The sequence below is a fragment of the Epinephelus fuscoguttatus genome, linkage group LG17 (genome assembly GCF_011397635.1).
Source record: "Epinephelus fuscoguttatus linkage group LG17, E.fuscoguttatus.final_Chr_v1".
NCBI classification, from domain to species: Eukaryota; Metazoa; Chordata; class Actinopteri; order Perciformes; family Serranidae; genus Epinephelus; species Epinephelus fuscoguttatus.
This window is the reverse complement of record NC_064768.1, coordinates 8,731,846-8,750,808: the sequence shown is the minus strand read 5'-3', so window position 1 is coordinate 8,750,808 and position 18,963 is coordinate 8,731,846. Positions and strand designations below refer to the sequence as shown.

Below are 18,963 nucleotides of genomic sequence, written 5' to 3'. Positions count from 1 at the left end.
TAATGACGGAGTAATCTTTTCCTTAAATTTTGCGACAGCACTATCTGATAAACATCTAGTATAGTAACTGTTGCTGAGTGGCGTGTAATCGAGTAAAAAGAAATCAAAAGTAATCAGATAATGATCCGATAGCGAGGGATTCTGTGGAGAGACTTTTAGATTATCAATTTCAATTCCATACGTCAGGACTAGATCGAGGGTATGGTTAAAACAGTGAGTGGGTTCATGTACACCCTGACTGAAGCCAATGGAGTCTAATAATGAGATAAACGCGGTAGCCAGGGAGTCATTATCAACGTCGACATGAATGTTAAAATCGCCTACAATAATAACTTTATCTGATTTAAGAACTAAACTGGATAAAAACTCTGAGAATTCAGATACAAATTCAGAATACAGGCCAGGAGCACGGTACACTATAACAATAAAAGTGGCTGCGAGGTTTTCCAGGTCGGATGTAAAAGACTAAGAACAAAGCTTTCAAATGAATTATAATCTAGTTTAGATTTAGGGCTGATTAACAGACTAGAGTTAAAAATGGCTTCAACTCCCCCCTCCTCGGCCGCTGCCTCAAGGAATGTGGGTATTATTATGACTGGGAGGAGTGGACTCATTTAGACTTACATATTCATCTGGACACAGCCAGGTTTCAGTGAGACTGAGTAAATCAATATGATTATCTGATATTAATTCGTTTACTAACACTGCTTTAGACGATAGAGACCTGATATTTAACAGTCCGCATTTAATTCTCCTGTTTTGTCTTTCTGTCACAGAAGAGGTTTTAATTTTTATGAGGTTGTTATGCACAACTCCTCTTTGTTTAATTTTAGATTTAAATAATTTAGGTGGTCGGGGGACAGACACCGTTTGTATAAAATTATGAAAACTATGGCTGGGTAACTGCACTAGAAGCTCAGAGAGGCGTATAGGACTGCGACTCTGAGTCCTGGTGTCAACTCTGGGTTGTCAGGGATTTAAATTACTAATAAAGTTTGGCAGGTTCCTAGAAATGAGAGCAGCTCCATCCAAAGTGGGATGAATGCCGTCTCTCCTAATAAGACCAGGTTTTCCCCAGAAAGTTTGCCAATTATTAACGAAACCCACATCGTTTGCTGGACACTACCGGGACAGCCAGCGATTAAATGATGACATGCAGCTAAACATGTCATCACTGGTCAGATTTGGGAGGGGTCCAGAGAAAACTACGGAGTCCGACATCGTTTTTGCTTATTCACACACCGAGGCAATATTAATTTTAGTGACCTCCGATTGGCGTAACCGGGTGTCATTGACGCCGACGTGAATAACAATCTTACTGAATCTACGTTTAGCTTTAGCCAGCAGTTTTAAATTAGATTCAATGTCGCCCGCTCTGGCCCCAGGGATGCATTTGACTATGGTCGCTGGTGTTGCTAACTTCACGTTTCTCAGAATAGAGCTGCCAATAACCAGAGTTTTATCCTCAGCGGGTGTGTCGCTGAGTGGGGAAAAGCGGTTGGAAACGTGAACAGGCTGGTGGTGAGCCGTGGGCTTCGGCTTGGAGCTGTGCTTCTGGCGAACCGTAACCCAACCTCCTGGCTGAACGGGAGTTACCGGAGGACAGTTAGCAGAGGCTAAGGCTATGCTATGTGGCTCCGCACCGGCTACAGGGGGCTGGCTAACTACCACAGCTACTGAATGGTTTTCCATGGTGCGGAGCCGCGCTTCTAATTCACTAAGCCTCGCCTCCAACGCAGCAAATAAGCTATACTTATTACAATTACCACTGTCGCTAAAGGAGACAGAGGCATAACTGAACATTTGGCACACTGAGCAAGAGAGAGCAGAGGGAGAAGCCATCGCTAACTTTAAAGCTAATGTAGCTACCAAGGCTAGTAACGTGCAAACAACAGCTAAGAGATTAGCGAGAAAGTCGTAGAAAGGAGGAGAGCTATAAGTGCTTAAACAGAACTAGTGTGCGTTAAGACTTGAAGTAGACGTTAAAGCAACGTTAAAGCAACTGAAGTGAGAAAACAGGCTACTAGAATTCACCAGAGCAGTACAGAGACGTTGTCACAGAAACACCGGAAATGACACAACTCGCTTACCGTAATACGTCAGCACTACATGGTTTCAGTAAAATAAATTGAATGATTCAATTGTGGAGAATTGAACCAAGATGACAATCGGTAGCATGTCCATACTGACACATTTTAAACATTTATGCACTAAGCAACTAAGGATTTTCTCAGTCCAGTAGCTGATGACCTGGTCGGCTTTAAAAGGTTTTGTACATCCAAAGAACTTCAATAAAAATGAATTGCTTTGCAGCATCAATGGCCACTAGACTTGGCATGTAATTTAGACCAGAGTTTATTTGTAAAAATGTGTGGCCACACCTGGCTAGTAAAGTGGACTAGGCATTTATTTGGGGCTTAGCTTCCAAATGCAACACATTCTCACTCTGGTCAAGGACTTTTCTGCCTCTGACATGCATTGTCTGTTTCACAGGAAATGTACAGTTTGCATACTACCTCAGTACAACACCACGAGTTGACTGTTTTTTTTCTTCAACTACAAACAAAGATGGTTACATTAAGCCAACACACATAAATGGTTGAGTTTAGGAAAAAAGAACACAATCTTACTGGCCTCCTCGGTATAAGTCTGTGGTTGAGCCATCCACCATTCCTCCTATCCACCCTATCTGGACTTCCGCTGCCTTAACTTTTGTTGTTGTCCTGCCACATTTCCCCATGCAAATGTTCATGCAAATGTGAAAGAATAGCTTTTTCATCAGTGTCCGATGCCGGAAGTCACTGACCAAATGCCAGATTTCAACAACATTGGAGTAAGACTGGGTTGCTAAGTGAAGCTTTGCAGTGGGTTTGTTAACACAGCTTTTGGTTTTACACAGAACACAAACAATGGTCTCCTCGATGAAAGTACTGTGTTGATTTGACCCATCCACCAGCCAATCTCTATACACTATGCAGCCTTTGGCGCCCTTAATACTAAGTCATCTGACTTACGCCTCTGCTTCTGTCATAATTACTGCAGCCACGGCAGGTTGCCTCCTAACAATAAAGGTAAATATGGATCATAATAAACAGCTTGCACCAACAACATATAAATCCATTTTTCAGGTGAGGGCGGGCTGGTTCCTTCAGACACAAACCAGTCAATATCAAACTTTTCATGTTTTTGTAACTGAATACTTTGAATCAACAGTCTGCTGTTTCTCTGCAGTGGTAATTTCTTCGTCAGCCCTCTGACACACCGATTGACTCCTGTTTGTTTCTCTTCTGGTATCAGCTCCTCTGAACACTAATTGCCATTAGACTAGGATTTATTGACCTGTGAGCTGGCGTGGCGGCTCGGCCGGAGACCTGCAACAATCACACGAATTTGCTCTAATTACAGTCACCATCTCTGATCTCATCTGGGTCGCTTCTCAGCATGACAGCGATGAATCTGCTCCTTAGACTTAGGTGATTGATAATTACGGCTGAGTCATTCTTGTTTTGTGATTTGATTGCTGCTCATGTGAAGTGCTGGTTATAATTGCTTTTTCTGGAGGGTTTGTTTCCAAGAATAAGATAGAGAAGCTACTGAAGCACTTCAGCCATCTGAGGACACATCACGCTCACAGCTTTGCTTCTTCTTCTTCTTTGTTCTTTGTTCGTTAAGAATGCACTTTTAAAATGTTGTTCAGGTATAGTTTGTCACTGTTTGTTGAGTAAATAAAGAGACTGTTGGATGTCATTGTTTATAAGGCAAGCTGATGCAGAAGTAGTCATGTATTTGTACGTGACAACATAATCTCTGAATTGTTTCCCATTGATTCACTCATTAACTTGAAAGAGAGAAAAAAAGCATGAGCTCATAACTCTATGAAAAATAATTGTGGCTTTGGAAGCTGTTTATAAAAGAACAGCTCGATGTTTGGTTCCCTGCCATCGCAGCAGGTAAATCAGCCCAGTACAGCATACACCGCAGGACAAACTGTACCAGCATTTGACTGCTGGCAGTTTCCCACCATGACCTGAGTCCTTGAGTGACAAAAACACTTTCAAACAGTCCTTTTGATTCCTCAGCTACTGAATCATAAACCTTGAAAATTTGTTTAAAGCTGAATGTGTTGGAGTGGAACTAAATTAGATTTTCCATCACCTGAAGAGAGAAATGCAGCTGAAAGGAAACATTCATGCACCTGAACCTGGCTGTCTGACTGACAGTTGACTAGTGCTAGAGTGCACACTGACACTCGGAATGAGTATTTCTAAATGCACCACTTGCATCATCTTCCTCCATTGTCTAAAATAAGCCACCAAACTTCCCAGCTAGCGCTAGCTAATGTCTTTGAAGGAGTTTTCCTCCTAGCTAAGCCTACTTTACTTACCTTACTTACTGATGACAGTCAACAGTACGTTTAACAGTAAAAAGGTCTATAATCTTTGGATTCACTATGCAATTCTGTCTGCCACCGGAAACAATCTCCCAAGAAAATAAAAGCTGCCTGGTGTGGATCCAGTCAGGCTAGCAGCCAGACATCATTTCTCTCTCTTTCTTGTTTGTCTGTTTCCACTTTAAATATCCATACAAAACTGCCTTGAGAAAAACATAGATTTTAAAAATGATCAAGGACAAATTGCTGCCAAATACTCCCTGGAGCAGCAAATGTGGATAAATTCACTGTTGAAAATAGTCCCTAACAAATTTCCTCTTATTTGTTTGACAAAAACAAATACTTGCCCAGCTGATTTCGAAATTGACTTAAGGTGTGTTGACACCCGACCTGTTTTTTGTTTTGTTTTGTTTTTTCGCTAGCGACGAGTTTACACACAAAGTCAAGCGGTATTTCGCTGGGTCCTATCGCTTGCAGCTCAACACTGATTGGCTGCCGGGGATGTTCTTGACTGTCATGACATATCAGCTTCATTAAAAGTATAGCTGCAAATTAAAAGCAACAACAGATGTAAAAACACACATAGACAATACATCTGTGATCAGTTCCCTAATTTAATTTTAACAATTTTTTCAATCTTCTCCAGTTTCTCGTTTTATTTTATGGAAGTGATCAATGTAAGTGCACTTGTCCTAGAGCCGCCACGACAGTTTTTATAATACAAATAACTCTGTTTAGATAAAACCTACAAGCTTCTCTTCTTATGACTTTTACTAAAAATGTGTCTTGTATGTTTTCTGAAGCCTTTAAGTCACAAAAATGAAGCACACTAGACTTCTGAGCATCAAGAATTTTTTTTAAATCACACTATATGTTTGTGAGGTGTTTTTAAAAGATTTACTTTGTCAGTCGGAACCAATGGTCTTGAAGCTCAGAGCCACAGACAGGAAGTCAGAAAATACTAAGAGACGACTTAATGCATTGTTGGTTTGGTCTTTTATTGGATTTTTTGGTGAGAAAACACCAAAAACATACAGAATAAAACCACATCCTTTAAAGGGAAATTTCAGTTTATTTCAACCTGTCTCCTATCATCCGAAATTTGTTTCAAGTGAGTAGTGACATAAAAATAATAGTTAGCGTGTTAGCCGTTAGCCTAGATACAGCCGGGGCGCATAGTAGCGTCAGACCTGTTAAAACGTAAGTGAACGGGCATACCTTCAAGTGCAAAGTTAGTCCACTAAACAAGCTTTTTTTCCACAAGACCGCCTCATATCGTTAGGATAAATGTCAGAGAACATATAGAAAACGACATGGAAACATGTTGTCTTACCTTACCGGTGTGCTGCCATGTTTGTTTACCATTTAGCTCTGTTTTCCAAAGCGCAGCCAAAATATCGCGAGAACAAGCAGCAATCTCATAGCGTGCCTGAAATCTCGCGAGCTCTAGATAAAGCCCAGCTGGATACTACTCCAGGTGGAGGTGTCTCGTCCTCAGTCACATCCTGACCTTGAAAATAAGGCTGCAACCAGTCCCATTCCTTGCAACAGAGGCATTCCTCTTCTGTGGGCACTGGGGCACAGCATTCACAGGTACACCACCAATCTCCAGAGCTAAGCAGCCTTGCAGCAGCCATTCCTCCTCTCTCATCCACTACCTGTTGCGCCTCTCTCTCTCTCCTCCTCCGTTCTTCAATTTCACGAAGCTCTTCGTCAGTGTATTCTGGCTCAAATAAATAAGGGGCGGCCATCAAACTCTGCAAAATCAAATTCCTCCTCCACAAAGTCAAAGTCTGGCAAAAAGTCAGCCATTATTCTATAAATCTTTCATAAAATAAATGAATGAACCTTTCAGGCTACTGTCCGGTTCTGTCTTCCAGCTGTTGCTGCTTGTTCTCGCGAGTTTTCAGGCACGGTATGAGATCGCTGTTTGTTCTTGCGATATTTGGGCTGCGCTTTGGAAAGCAGAGCTAAATGGTAAACAAACATGGCACCACACCATTAAGGTAAGACAACACGTTTACATGTCGTTTTCTATATGTTCTCTGACATTTATCTTAACGATATGAGGCGGTCTTTGTGGAAAAAAAGCTTGTTTAGTGGACTAACTTTGCACTTGAAGGTTGCCCGTTCACTTACATTTTAACAGGTCTGACGCTACTATGCGCCCCGGCTGTATCTAGGCTAACGGCTAACATGCTAACTATTATTTTTATGTCACTAGTCACTTGAAACAAATTTAGGGTGATAGGAGACAGGTTGAAATAAACTGAAATTTCCCTTTAAATTGAGTGTGAATTTTTTTTTTTGAAGTGAAGTATTTTTCCCTTTAAATGTAACTTGTGAGACCGGAGTCCTGCTCTGTATTCTGTCTTTTTTGCTCCATAAAATCATTTATTGCAGTGGAAAGTGTGATGTCTGTAATTTTCATTGCAACTCCACTCATCAGACATGAAAAGAGTGTTTGCTTCACCCTGTGTGTACGCAGATGTCAAATGTAAGTGTGTGTGGTGCAGTCAGCTGGTATTAATGGAAGAGTGAAAGGTGAGCCATTACACATCACCAGGCGACCCAGTTGCCATGGTAATTTGTATGTAATTGCCTACCAGTTCTGCCGAAGCGCCGAGTGATAACAGCACCAGGGATTTGAACTGGAGGCCATCGGGGCTGAGAGATGAACGGGAATAAAACCCTTATCTGCTGCGAGGAGAGAGCTGAACTTTTACTTCCAGCGTTAAGTCTCTGCTTTTATTGGAGTTAATCTTCCTCCGCGGGCTGTGATGAGGACGTAAGTAAGAGGTGCTGATAGCAGCGCAGCACTCAGGCCTCACAATTAATCATGAAGGGAAGTCACGGAGACCCTCCCTGATCCAGTTTCTGCCGGGTTTATTTGCACTTACAAATGATCCAACCTGGGATAGAAACAAAATGAGGAGGGAAGAAGAAGAAATGGAGACGCAGAGTGAGCGAGCGAGCGGCAGAGACAAAGGGAAGCCTCAAGGGGCTCGTAAAAAAAGACAAACAAAGCAAAGAGATAGTGTGAGAAGAATCAAGATGGCAAACAGACAGCTGTGGGTGGTGAGAGGAGAAACAAAACGACAAGGAAACACAAGAGGAGGGTGATACAAACACAACAAAACGGAGGAGTAACAAGTGAGGGAGGAGCGTTCAAAAATAGAGGTGGTGCAGAGGAAGAGTGTGTGATTTTATATGTGAACACGTTCAAACAGTGGAGAGAGGGAGAGGAGGATTAATACAGAGAATAGGATTCTGAGTAAATGATGACACTTTCTACCAGGAGCTTTGGTTAATTATGAAGTCCTGATCAAGTCGCAAGTCAAGAACCAACAAACTTACTGTCCTTGCCAAGTCCCCGCCAAAAGAAAAAAAAAAAAAACACTAGCTGGATCTGATGGTGCATTTTCATCCACCTCTTTTTTACCCATATTTTAAATTTGCACATAAAAAAACCGAGGGGAAATGCCAAAAATAAAAATAAAAAAAAATCCCAAAACACTGCAAAAAAATAAAGTTTTTACAGTTGAGGGAGGTGGAAAAATTGGTGTATCGATAAAAGCTAAATGCAACTTAATGCAATGGAAATATCTTCAGTTTAAAAATGATAATGTACAATCAAGACTAATCATCATTGCTTTGGCCACTAGAAGCTCTCTTCATTGTCTTTTGTTGGCTTTTAAAATGCTTATATCTGCACAAAGAGCTGTTACTAGAACCCTTTAAAGAGCATAAAGCTGTTATTTTAGTTGTTCAGAACTCCCTGTTTCTGTTGTCCAATGTGCTCTGTTATTACACACCCAATGTTTTCCTTTGTTTGAAGTTTGACTGGAGCTCTTTTAGGTAAGTCAGGGCTTGACGCTAACTTTTTCCCCAAGGAGCACATGTGCTCCTAAATTGAAAAAGTAAGGAGCGCACAAAGAACTTTAGGGGCACAATATAAATTGATCAAATAATGTGCTTTCCGTAATAAACGTGATGCAAATAGACATTTACAAGCAAAATTATTTAATGAATTTGTATACAAAATGTACAGAAATGTAAAATCATCAAGTTTTGAAAAAGTATTGCAATTTAATTTTGTCTTTAATGTTATTATCTTATATATACATATTATCTTTGCAATATGATTATCTTATATAATGTTATTACTATCCTAAAACATTCTACAGGTCCTCTGAAACTCTGCAGGACTTAAGCATCTTTCACACAGAGCGCGATTTTCACGGCGCCCACCGCGGGATAGGGCGCAGAGCAAGCGGAGAGCAAGGCGCGCAAGACAGGATTTGGGGGAGTACAGGCTCGTTCAGGAGCTACAGCTCCACGGTGACCGCTTCCAGGTCTACTTCAGGCTCTTCTCTGCTATTGGACGCGCCGAGGTGTCGCACAGCACTTTAGTTTTAGTCGCAAATGCGGTGACGGACGGATCGCCACACTGCCGACATTTTATTCCGCCCGTCACGGCACGCTGTTTGATTGCGTTATCAAAACACACCACTATTATTCGGCCTTGCTTTTAACTTCCACCGAATACTGAATGTGTGTTTTTTTGCAATATTCGGCCGAATATATTCGGTTACCGAATATTCGGTGCATCCCTAATATTCATTGTGCCGACAGTGGCTTGGAAAACCGCCCATAACCGTGTCACACGGGGAAGAGGGAAGAGGGAAGAGGGAAGGCAGCTGGAGTTCCTCCAGCATTTGCGGTTAGATTATCATATTTTTTTATTGACAAAAATATAGGCTGCTTCGGCTATTTTTTTATGTGCACATGTGCCCCCAAATATTTTTTACAGTTCGCACACACCTATTTTTAGTTGCAAATGCGAGTGAAACGCTCGCACTGTCGAGCCCTATAAGTCATCTTGTTTTCTTCTTTTCTCCAGATGAGAATAGTGCCACTTACTGCTTAGCATGAAAGACACCAAAATTTTGCATTTTCTTTTGCTCATTTTCAAAACAAATAAAAAAAACTGGTTAAAATTTGCACCACATGGATGGAAACCTGACTACTTATGAGATGCAATGATGTGCAGAGAGCCAAGAAATGACACCATGGAATCAATTTCCGTTCTTGTGGACAGATTCCCAAAAATATGAAGGGACACTGTGTTTGTTAAAGTGCAAAATCATATCATATAGCATGTTATAAATGTTACATAACAAGTATTAACTGCACACAGATGTAGTTAGATGAAAAGTCAGGGGATTGGCAAAGTTAATGGCAGTCCATCCAAGAACTGTGGAGCAGTGGTGTACTGATCAGTTGACCAACGCTGGCATGTAACTCGGGTGGCTTGGTGGTTTGCACACAAGCTTCCGAAATAGAGGGTCATAGGATCCACATGCTGTGGAAAAATGCAATCTTGCAAACCTGAACTCATCTAGACATTCCCCAGAGAGGCTGTACGTGAGAACGCAAATGTCCAAATCTGTTCCACCGAATATTAAATGGACCTTACCCTACCAGCTCCCAATTGGCAAGTGAGATTAAGCCCAGTTGTGAACAGAGCAGGTCATTGTCCGGAGAATTTGCAGCAATCAAGTGCGCATGTTGATGATGTTAATATCACTGGCCCAAAAGCAAAAGAATACAAACATCCAAGGGTGAAGAGTAGAGGAAGGGTAATTTACACAAAGATAATGAAAATGTCAAAATGTAGAAAGGACAAGATTTATGAATTTCTGTCGGAAAGGGCCTTTGCTAAAATGATCAGACAAATTCAAGGAACGGCAAGAGACTTGATTGTGGATCACCAAATTATGACTAGCTTCGTGAGCAAAATACTACAATATCCACAGCATGTTTTTGCCTCATGCCTCCTGCACACTCTTTTCAGGAACCAAACCTCACCTTGCTTTATTTCCTTATTTTTAAGCATGATCTGTCTTGTAATTTAAGTAAGACTAAATATCCCTTTGCGCAAAGCAGTACCTTGGAGTTTAAACTATGGTACTAACTTTTAGGTTTTACAGCAGCAGTTTTTACCCCAGAGAGACAGACAGATTTAACCCTATGTCATGGTAATGGTACTCACCCATCCGGACGGCAGAGAGTGTGTTGGCCTGGCTGAAGGAGAGCGGTGCCGTGGTCAGCAGCAGGACAGTGATGTAAATCGACAGCAGCAGTGCTGGCAGAGCCGGCATCTTCCACTGCTCCTCATGGAGAATGGTCTGCTGGCTGCCTGTACCGCCACCTGCAGGACAGGAGGATTAATTACCACTACAGCTATAACATACACTGGATATCATAATCTCCCACACGTCACATATCGAGTTTCGACTCAATTCAACAGTTGGTACAAATGTTTCTCATGGCTACTGACCAGTTCAGCTTGTAAAAATCATTCACACATTCAAATCACACTGCTGACAATCTATAAACACACCCTTGACAACAAGGGAACGACCTGAATACCTCAGTGCTGCCCAGCAGGGGTTACTGTTACCTAGTCAACAGGTAGAACTTATAAACTGCAATCAGATCGCTGTTTTATACATAAATCTAAAAATACGTGGAAGAAGTGATAAACTTCATAGCAACACTGGCCAAAGATATCATCCCTTCAGTGACTCCAGTTTAAGTTGCTAAGCAGAGAATGCCACTCCTGTGACTCGCTGCACATACTGAGAAATATGAGACGAATCGATCTTTGAATCTCTTAGAGAAAATACATATGTAATTGTGAACAACTAAATCAGGATTTATTAAAACACAGTGGTGGTTAGACAGAGAGCAGGACTGAATGGATGTTTCACCTACTGAAATTCTGCAGAGAAGAAATGAGACCCTATAACCATTTCATGTCATGATTATCCTGACCAAAAAGGGCTTCCATAGTTAGTCTGTTACCTATAGTATGTCCATTTGCATGACAGCTCTTTCATTTGGCACTACATTTTCTCAACCGTAGAATTTTGACAGCGGCAATCACATGCCATTCACTGTGGAAACAAAAGAGTATCTTTGTGCACCAGAGTTACCACAGTAGGAGACTAAGCACGCCAAAAGGGAGATATGCACGGGCATACAGAAGTTCTCCAGTTGAGAAAATGTAGTGCCAGCAGAAAGGGCTGTCTGATGGCAAGGTAAAGCAGTAAAACATTCTAAATATAGATCACTTTGAGTGATATTGATTTTTTTAGGTAGCTAAAATATGTTTTGCTGCTCTCCCCATACAAAGCAGTAAACTGCTTAGCTTCCATGATCATTCTACCATCTGCCTCTCCAAACAGGAAGTGTGTCGACTGACATCTACTGTGGGAAACACACTGACTATGGATAGGTGCCTCGTACAACCCACATCAAAAAACCTAAAATAGCCCTTTAAATCTTTTAAAATGCCACTAAACAAAGTGGAATCACTTTATCTTTCATTTTATTGAGAAACAAACATTTTTAATTCAACACAGGTAGGACACATATCTTTTTTAGAAAACATCCTTTTTAGTGAAAACCAAAAAAAGGGCAGGGCTTAATTTCAATTGGCATGATGTCATTCCATAGGTCGGTGCCTGTGAAGCCTGTTTTTGCAAAGTCTCTTTTATTGTTGGTTTCCCAGGTATTCACAGTTATCCTGATAATGGAAATTCACTCTGTTTTTACCGCAATTTGCAATAAATTCTTATACCATCCCACTACAACATAAAGTAACCAGAATGTCCCACTGCTGACCAGAGGGGTATTCCAGGTAGGAGGTTCAACAAACTCTGAGTCTAACCCTGAACTCTGAGTTGATTTACCCTGAGATGGGAAACTCTGAGTTACCGGTTCCAGAACAGCTGATCTGAGTTAGTTCAGTCAACTCTGAGTATGTTCACTCTGAGTTAAGCAGACCATAAAAAGCCATCATTAATGGAGCTCCGACTCCACGATTCACCATGGCAACAGGTAAATAAAAGACAGCGCCTCCATTTTAATCCAGTGGATGCAGAGATATTAATGCATGTGTAGCAGACGGTGCACGTTTATCTTTAAAAGAAGAGCCTGAGTCAGAGCGAGGAAAGTGTAAATAAGTTAACCATAAAGTTAATAAAAAAGTTTATTCATCATTTATCAGACTTACATTTCCTTAATGAAGATAAAGTGGTGGAATCTGACTGTGTATCAGGCTGTAGATACATTACATTATATTAATAATGTATAATAATATATTTGTTCAGATTGAATCTGATGGGGAAAAACACAGGAGGCAGAAGATTTAAAACATATAGGCTAGGCTATAGATCAAAGACATAAAGACATGACTGTAAACTCACAGTCTGACCCAGTAATAACATGTTTGGTGATTTGCACTTGAAAAGACGTTGAGGTTAAAATACAGTAGATTTGAAAATGTTGCACATCTATTTGTATCTTGACTCAACAGCATTCAGTGACTTTATTTCAGATACAAATGTAGTAAATTTAAAGACACTGAAATGCTGCACCATTGCTCACTCAGCAATATGAATTTATAATCCCCAATATTAGGCTATAGGAATTATGTTCCATCAGTGCGACCAATGACATCAGTGATAGAGATCATTAGTCATTGATACTACGTGTCTGAAGCTTCATACCGATTTTTAAAATTTAAATAATTAGACCTACACATTATGTGCAATAAACATTTGGGAGCTGCTCTAACTGACTGACAGTCTGGTCCTTGTGCACAGTGTTATAAAAAATAATAAATATAAAAAGGACAGAGGTTTGATTCTGAGCTGAGGGTGAATTCTCGCTGTGTAATATTTGAATGTAAAGAGAAAAACCGATGTCAAAGAAATGATTGATGTGCATAAATTCAGTAACTTAAGACAGTCCTGAGTAACAAACTAATATCCAGCAGGATTTAGACTGTGACAGACGGTAAATCTCCACTAATTAATGCGCTTTGATACAAGCTCTGACACGGACTGAATGAATGAGGAAATGAAACAGCGTGCAAGAGGAAGGAGACAGAGAAAAACTCAGGATTTATTGAAGAAAACCTACCAGCGAGCAGGTTAGGTTCACAGACTCAGTTGTCATGGTGACTGACTCAGAGTTTGATTTACCTCTCTTTCTGGAACTGAAAATCCAGAGTTTCCCTCATTTCAGGGTTAACATACTCAGAGTTTTCACTAAACCTGCTTTCTGGAATAGGCTACCCCTCTGGTGTTTGTTATGATCAGCAGGTCTGTTGATCATAACAAACTAAATTCAATTAAGAAGAGAGCAGTTGTTCAGGTGTTTCAGTGTGGAAAAAGACATTGATAAAAGTGACCTGTAAAGGCCAAGGTGGGCAATGTTTAATTCCATATGGAACAGGTTTTCTAAATGAGCTGGTTTACTGTGGATTGAGTATGAAAGATAGCATTAGAGACAGACAGAGACAACACGAGCTTGGGAAGATTAGAGAAAAGGGAAGGCAAATACAAAATGTGAAAATGAGAGGGGGGTGGGAGAAAATATGAGACAAGACGGAGAACGGAAAGGAAAAGAGAGCCAGATGGAGGGAGAAAGAAAAATGAGAAAGCTTGAATGGAAATATTAGAGAACAAGTGTGCGAGACAGATCAAGAGAAGATCACATGTTGCAGAGGGAGGGAGAGATTTAAAATGGCTGAGTGAGAGAGCATGACGAAACAAGTCCAAATCTTCAAAGTAGATTAGAGAGACTGAAGCGAGACTTTTTCATTAGCGGGCGTGTGTGTGTGTGTTTTGCATGTTGGCATTTAGGTTCTCGGAGTAACAACACAGGGAGTGCGGAGCCATGACAAACATTGAGCGCTGTTCAATCCCACCATGCAACTGCTTCATCTTTCCATCTCTGCGTGGACAGTTGAGTTACATTCCTCTAACCCCCCCCCCCACCAAAAACAACACAGTCTTGATTTGTTTAATCCACCCCTCGCTAAATGTTTATCGCCACCCTGCCAATGAGGCATCCCACATGAATTTAAATGAGATTCCCAAATGGAATTTAAATTGGCTCAAGTCGATCGGGACGTGCTCAATGGTGAGAGAGCGAGATGCAAACCGCAGAGAGATGAAGAGTGAAAGATAAAAGAGGCGGGGGGGGGGGGGCATAGGGACTTCTGTTCGAGAAGATGTGGATGATAATGATGATGAAACTGTTTTTAAAGTGGAATGACTTATAATTATAATACATACTAATTATTGTCTGTCATGTTTCCAAGCTGAATGTTTTGTCATCCCTTAGTCTATACGTTCAAACTAATTGTTCTCTTCTAATCGTGTAAAAATGTGTTAGAGGAAGAATTTATTTCATTAGATAGAGCCAAGGAGTCACAGTTTTTCCAAGTTGTAGCTTAAGGGCCAGTGCCTGGTTGTATAAAACCACTTAAGGCTGGCTTTAAATTTTCATCTAAGGATGCCTCAGAAAAAAAAGGAATCACATAAATTCACTGTAAAGATGTCCTTGGGTTGTTGTATGGGAAAACTCTTTGATCTTAAATGCTGTGCTCACATTAGGAGCAACACAGTAAGATGCTACAAGTGATTTTCAACAGGAGCCCAACAGTTGTCACTGCTGATGGGCATGATGCGCTAAAAATCAAAGTTAAACAGGCCTGAACTTTGTTCAGCTCTCCAATGATGCTGTGAGGTGTCAACCAACTGTATGACATTGTTGTTAGCATAGTTAGCTAACTCTATGCTAGCTTTATGTTCATTGCTGTGCACATGGGGATGCAATGAGGCAACAAAATGTAATGTTATAAATACCCAGTTGGCCTCCAAAGTCATTAGACATTAGTATTTGGTTGAATTTAGATTGTGACATTGGGTGACCAAAATGTCAGGACAATATCTATTGCCAACTATTGTCAATTTGACACAGAATCCTGATGGCAGATGACGTTAAGATTTTGTTGGTTTTAAGTTGTGTTGTAAAGTAACCAAAATCCCACATCTTCCAAACATCTCATGTCACGTCATCTTGACACTGAATAACGACATTTAGTCGTAAAGTACGGAGAACAAAACTCAACATCTGCAAAACATCCACACTGAAATTCTAACGCCATTAGATTAGATTTAAAATATTGTCAACCAGATTTTCATTTCAAACAGAATTTAGCCTAACATCAGTCCAACATAAGAGTCCAATATCTTTCTGAAGTCAAATTAACATCTAGTGCCAGCAGGGTGGGGCTCAGACATTAATCAAAAGCATGTATATTTTTTAGACTAAATACAAACTTTGATGACTTTCAGTCAAGGTGCTTTGTGGCAAGTAGGAGAAAGATGTCACTATATTAACAAGCACTTGTGCAACACCTTAAAGGCCCATTTATGCTCAACATTAAATACGGATCCGGATACGGACGGAGCCTTCTGTCCATGCTCCGCTTTCATTTCATCTGTATTTCTGCACGTTTCCATAAAGCTTATGGATACGGCCCAAATGGAGCAGTACCACCGGAAACCGTGGGGGCAGTGTTGCTGTCACTACCCGATACATAGCTCTAGTGAGACACGAAGAAGAAATAACAATGGCGGAACTTTTTCGCCTGAAACACTGAAAATAAAATAAAAGAGGGAGACATGTTTTTCCTATTTCATCTTATTTTGTTATATTTCTCCCTCTCCCCTCTCTGGGAGCGTCCAACCTCCCGCTGCCCGCTCCCGTCTCAAACACGGAGACCCCGCACATACTCCCGTGGCTCGGGTCTCCCTCTCCACGGAGCCCCCCACCCTCCCGGCTCCGCTCCCGGGGCTGACCCTCACGCCCTCCAACTGGGATCCCTCTGTTTTTGTCTTTTATGCAAGAGGTACATTATCAATATCTCCTCCACAGTCGCCATGTTTGTTTTTGAGTTTGTTGTCATGAACTTTTGACTCTGGGCTGCCCCCTGGTGGATATATTGGTTAACATCCAAGCCAATGTAAAGAACGCATTGAAGTATGTGGGCAGTGACCGTAACATCATTTGAAATGGACGTATACATTTTCGTACGGAAAGGGAGCATAAATGGGCCTTAACAGCGACTCAGTGACATTATAGCGCTGTTGCATTGTCGCTCGCAGTGTACACAGCATAGTCTTTGCCCTTAGCTACTTAAGAGTTCCCTTATGGATGTGACATGTTATATCTCACACAGGCTTTGCCCTCTACTGGACTCTATGGGTATAATCTCCTCCAATCGCGTGCACGCGATGGCCCACTGAAAAATTTGCATGTACGTAGCCGGCCAATAGGACGTTCCTGAGGGCAGCTACAGATGAAGCTGCTTATATACCCGTCAAAGAGGGCGGGTAAGGTAGACACGTCCTATTGGCCGGCGCCACTTATGCTAGCTAGCTTCCAACAGACCTGGATGGTGTGCTGTGCTGTAAACTGAAGAGTAGCAAAATTAAACTATAGACGCCATGTGTAACCAGTCAGACATATTCTGGGTGGTTAACCATTGCTATCCCTAAGGGCAAAGTAAGCCATTTAACCGGTACATATAAGGCCTGCCTGTTGTTCTTTCAGTAGTGGTTCTTCTCCTGCAACAACATTGCTAACAGCTGTTAAGTTACTGTACTTTGTAGCTAGTTAGCCAAACATTAACATAACTCTGTCTGATATATTAACAGTAACTAGCTACGTCAATTTATTGAATTGTTGACTTATGTCAATTTTTATCTCCTTTCTTGCCGTCACAGTAATAGTTTCATATTTCTTCATGACTTCATCTACAGCTTGTTTTACAGCATTGATTTTGTCTTGCCAGATCAGCTACTGTATATATGTTTAGGCTGAGTTTAATTTGGATTATCTGTTTGAGTTTTCTATATTCTTTGAGGAGAATATTTTCATCTTCTATATAGTTTGGCTTTCTTTTTCTTTTTGTATTCTCTTTGGTGTCCATTTTTGGGAAGCTAGCTAACACTGCTGTCAAATAAGGTTAAAGGATGATGATGTGAGTGAAGTGTAACCATGGTAACTGAAGTGCCAATGTTCTGTATTATAACAGTAACTACCATGAAAGCCTCAGTCCAAACACTTGGGCAGGAAGACAACCTAAGAGGCTTTATGCAACACTCCTAAATGAAGCCCTCAGCTCAGAGAAATATTTTGCATTAGGGACAAACTTAAGTTTAAAACTTGACTCATGGACCCTCATGGACAAAAAGGGAATGTTGCTTCAGGGCTAAATGTGGTCTGAAAGACCTTCATGAAGAAGACAGAAAGCCTGATCCATTATTATTTTATTCAGTTTTCGAACCTAGACTTTCAAGCTCCTTCTAAGACCATTAAGTTTGCAAACTGGAAATAACATCAACTTTTTGAGAAGCCAAAAGAGACTGTTCTTGGAGGACTCCTGAGCAGCCGTACCTCCAAAATGAACCTTCAAAACAGCCTGCTGTTTGGCAACAATCCTGTCAACAGAGTGAATGAATTCATCTGAGAGAGAAAAAGAAAGAGATTGAGAGCCTCAGAGACAGAGATGGAAAACAAGAAATGAAGAGCGAAGGACAAACTGAGGAGAAAGAGAGACTGAAAGAGGAGAGATGCAAAAAAAAGGAAGCAAAGAATATGAAGGCAGCAATGTGAGTGACAGAAAATTGGGCAGAAAGAGACGTGATGGTGAGCTGAGACAGGAAATGAGAAATGACTGCAGGCAGAAATAAACAAATGATGATAACAATTAATTAGGGTCTTTCCTGCAGGAAGTGCTATCATGTCAGCTAGCAAACAGAGCCAGTGGGACCCCGCTGATACCAACCGCCACCGCAGTTCACTGCAGCGGCTTCGAGGCTAATCACAGCCTCAACTCTATTAACTGCTTTCAATCCCATCTCATTTTACATTGGAGGCATTTAGCTGACACTCATTCGCAGCGACTTACAGCGAGTGTAGCAGAGCAGGAGGCTTTAAAGTCCCGGTTCATCGGCTTTACAAGTGAAGACAGGGAGGGTCAGAGCGGCGGCAGCTACAGACCAAACAAATATTCCTGAGGACATATGAGATGATGTGTGTGCATGATGAAGAGAGTGGAGAGAAGACTGAGTGGTGTTTGCTGGTGCAGAAACAGAACACAACAACAAAGCAGGGATCCCCAGAGTCAGAAATGTTTCTGTAATATCATGGTAATAAAAGATTGGGTTTTCCAGACAGAGAATGTCAGGGAACTCTCCTGGAAAGATGACGAAAGTTTAAAAACACTCAGTTAAAGGGTGAGTTTACCCAGTTTACACTAACTTACTTATCAATAAAGGTAGTTGAAATTTTACTCTCAGACATCTTGATTTTTTCACCACCATGCCAACTGAAAATGAAGGGAGCTCTGATTATTTTGCTTAGAATGGCATGAAAATGAAAGGCAACGTTCTCCAAAATAATATCTTGCATAAGACTTGTCCCACTGACAATACCTCAGCTGCTGGTGTGCTTTGTCACCTGAATGTTACCACTCCTTATAAGCAGGTATACCGAGAATTTATCAACCTAAACATAACCAGGGATACTTCTTAGTGTCCATCTTATAGAGCACAGCTGCTGCTAATTAAAGGCAATGTTTTCTAGCTGGCAGAGACTCTTGTTGCCTTCCCTTGCTGTTATTTTGTGTGCTGACAAGCTAT

At 41.1% G+C, this 18,963-nt stretch overlaps 1 protein-coding gene across 2 annotated transcripts in view; it reads right to left on the bottom strand.

Annotated features, from left to right (window-relative positions):
• The window catches only part of LOC125905328 (glutamate receptor ionotropic, kainate 5-like), a 369,618-nt gene that overhangs the window by 163,113 nt on the left and 187,542 nt on the right, over nt 1-18,963 (bottom strand). For both annotated transcript variants that reach the window (XM_049603257.1, XM_049603258.1), the window contains exon 2: nt 10,446-10,604. In XM_049603257.1, coding sequence (XP_049459214.1) covers nt 10,446-10,554 — 109 coding nt within the window. In that variant the 5' untranslated portion in view covers nt 10,555-10,604. The remainder of the gene's footprint in view (nt 1-10,445; nt 10,605-18,963) is intronic.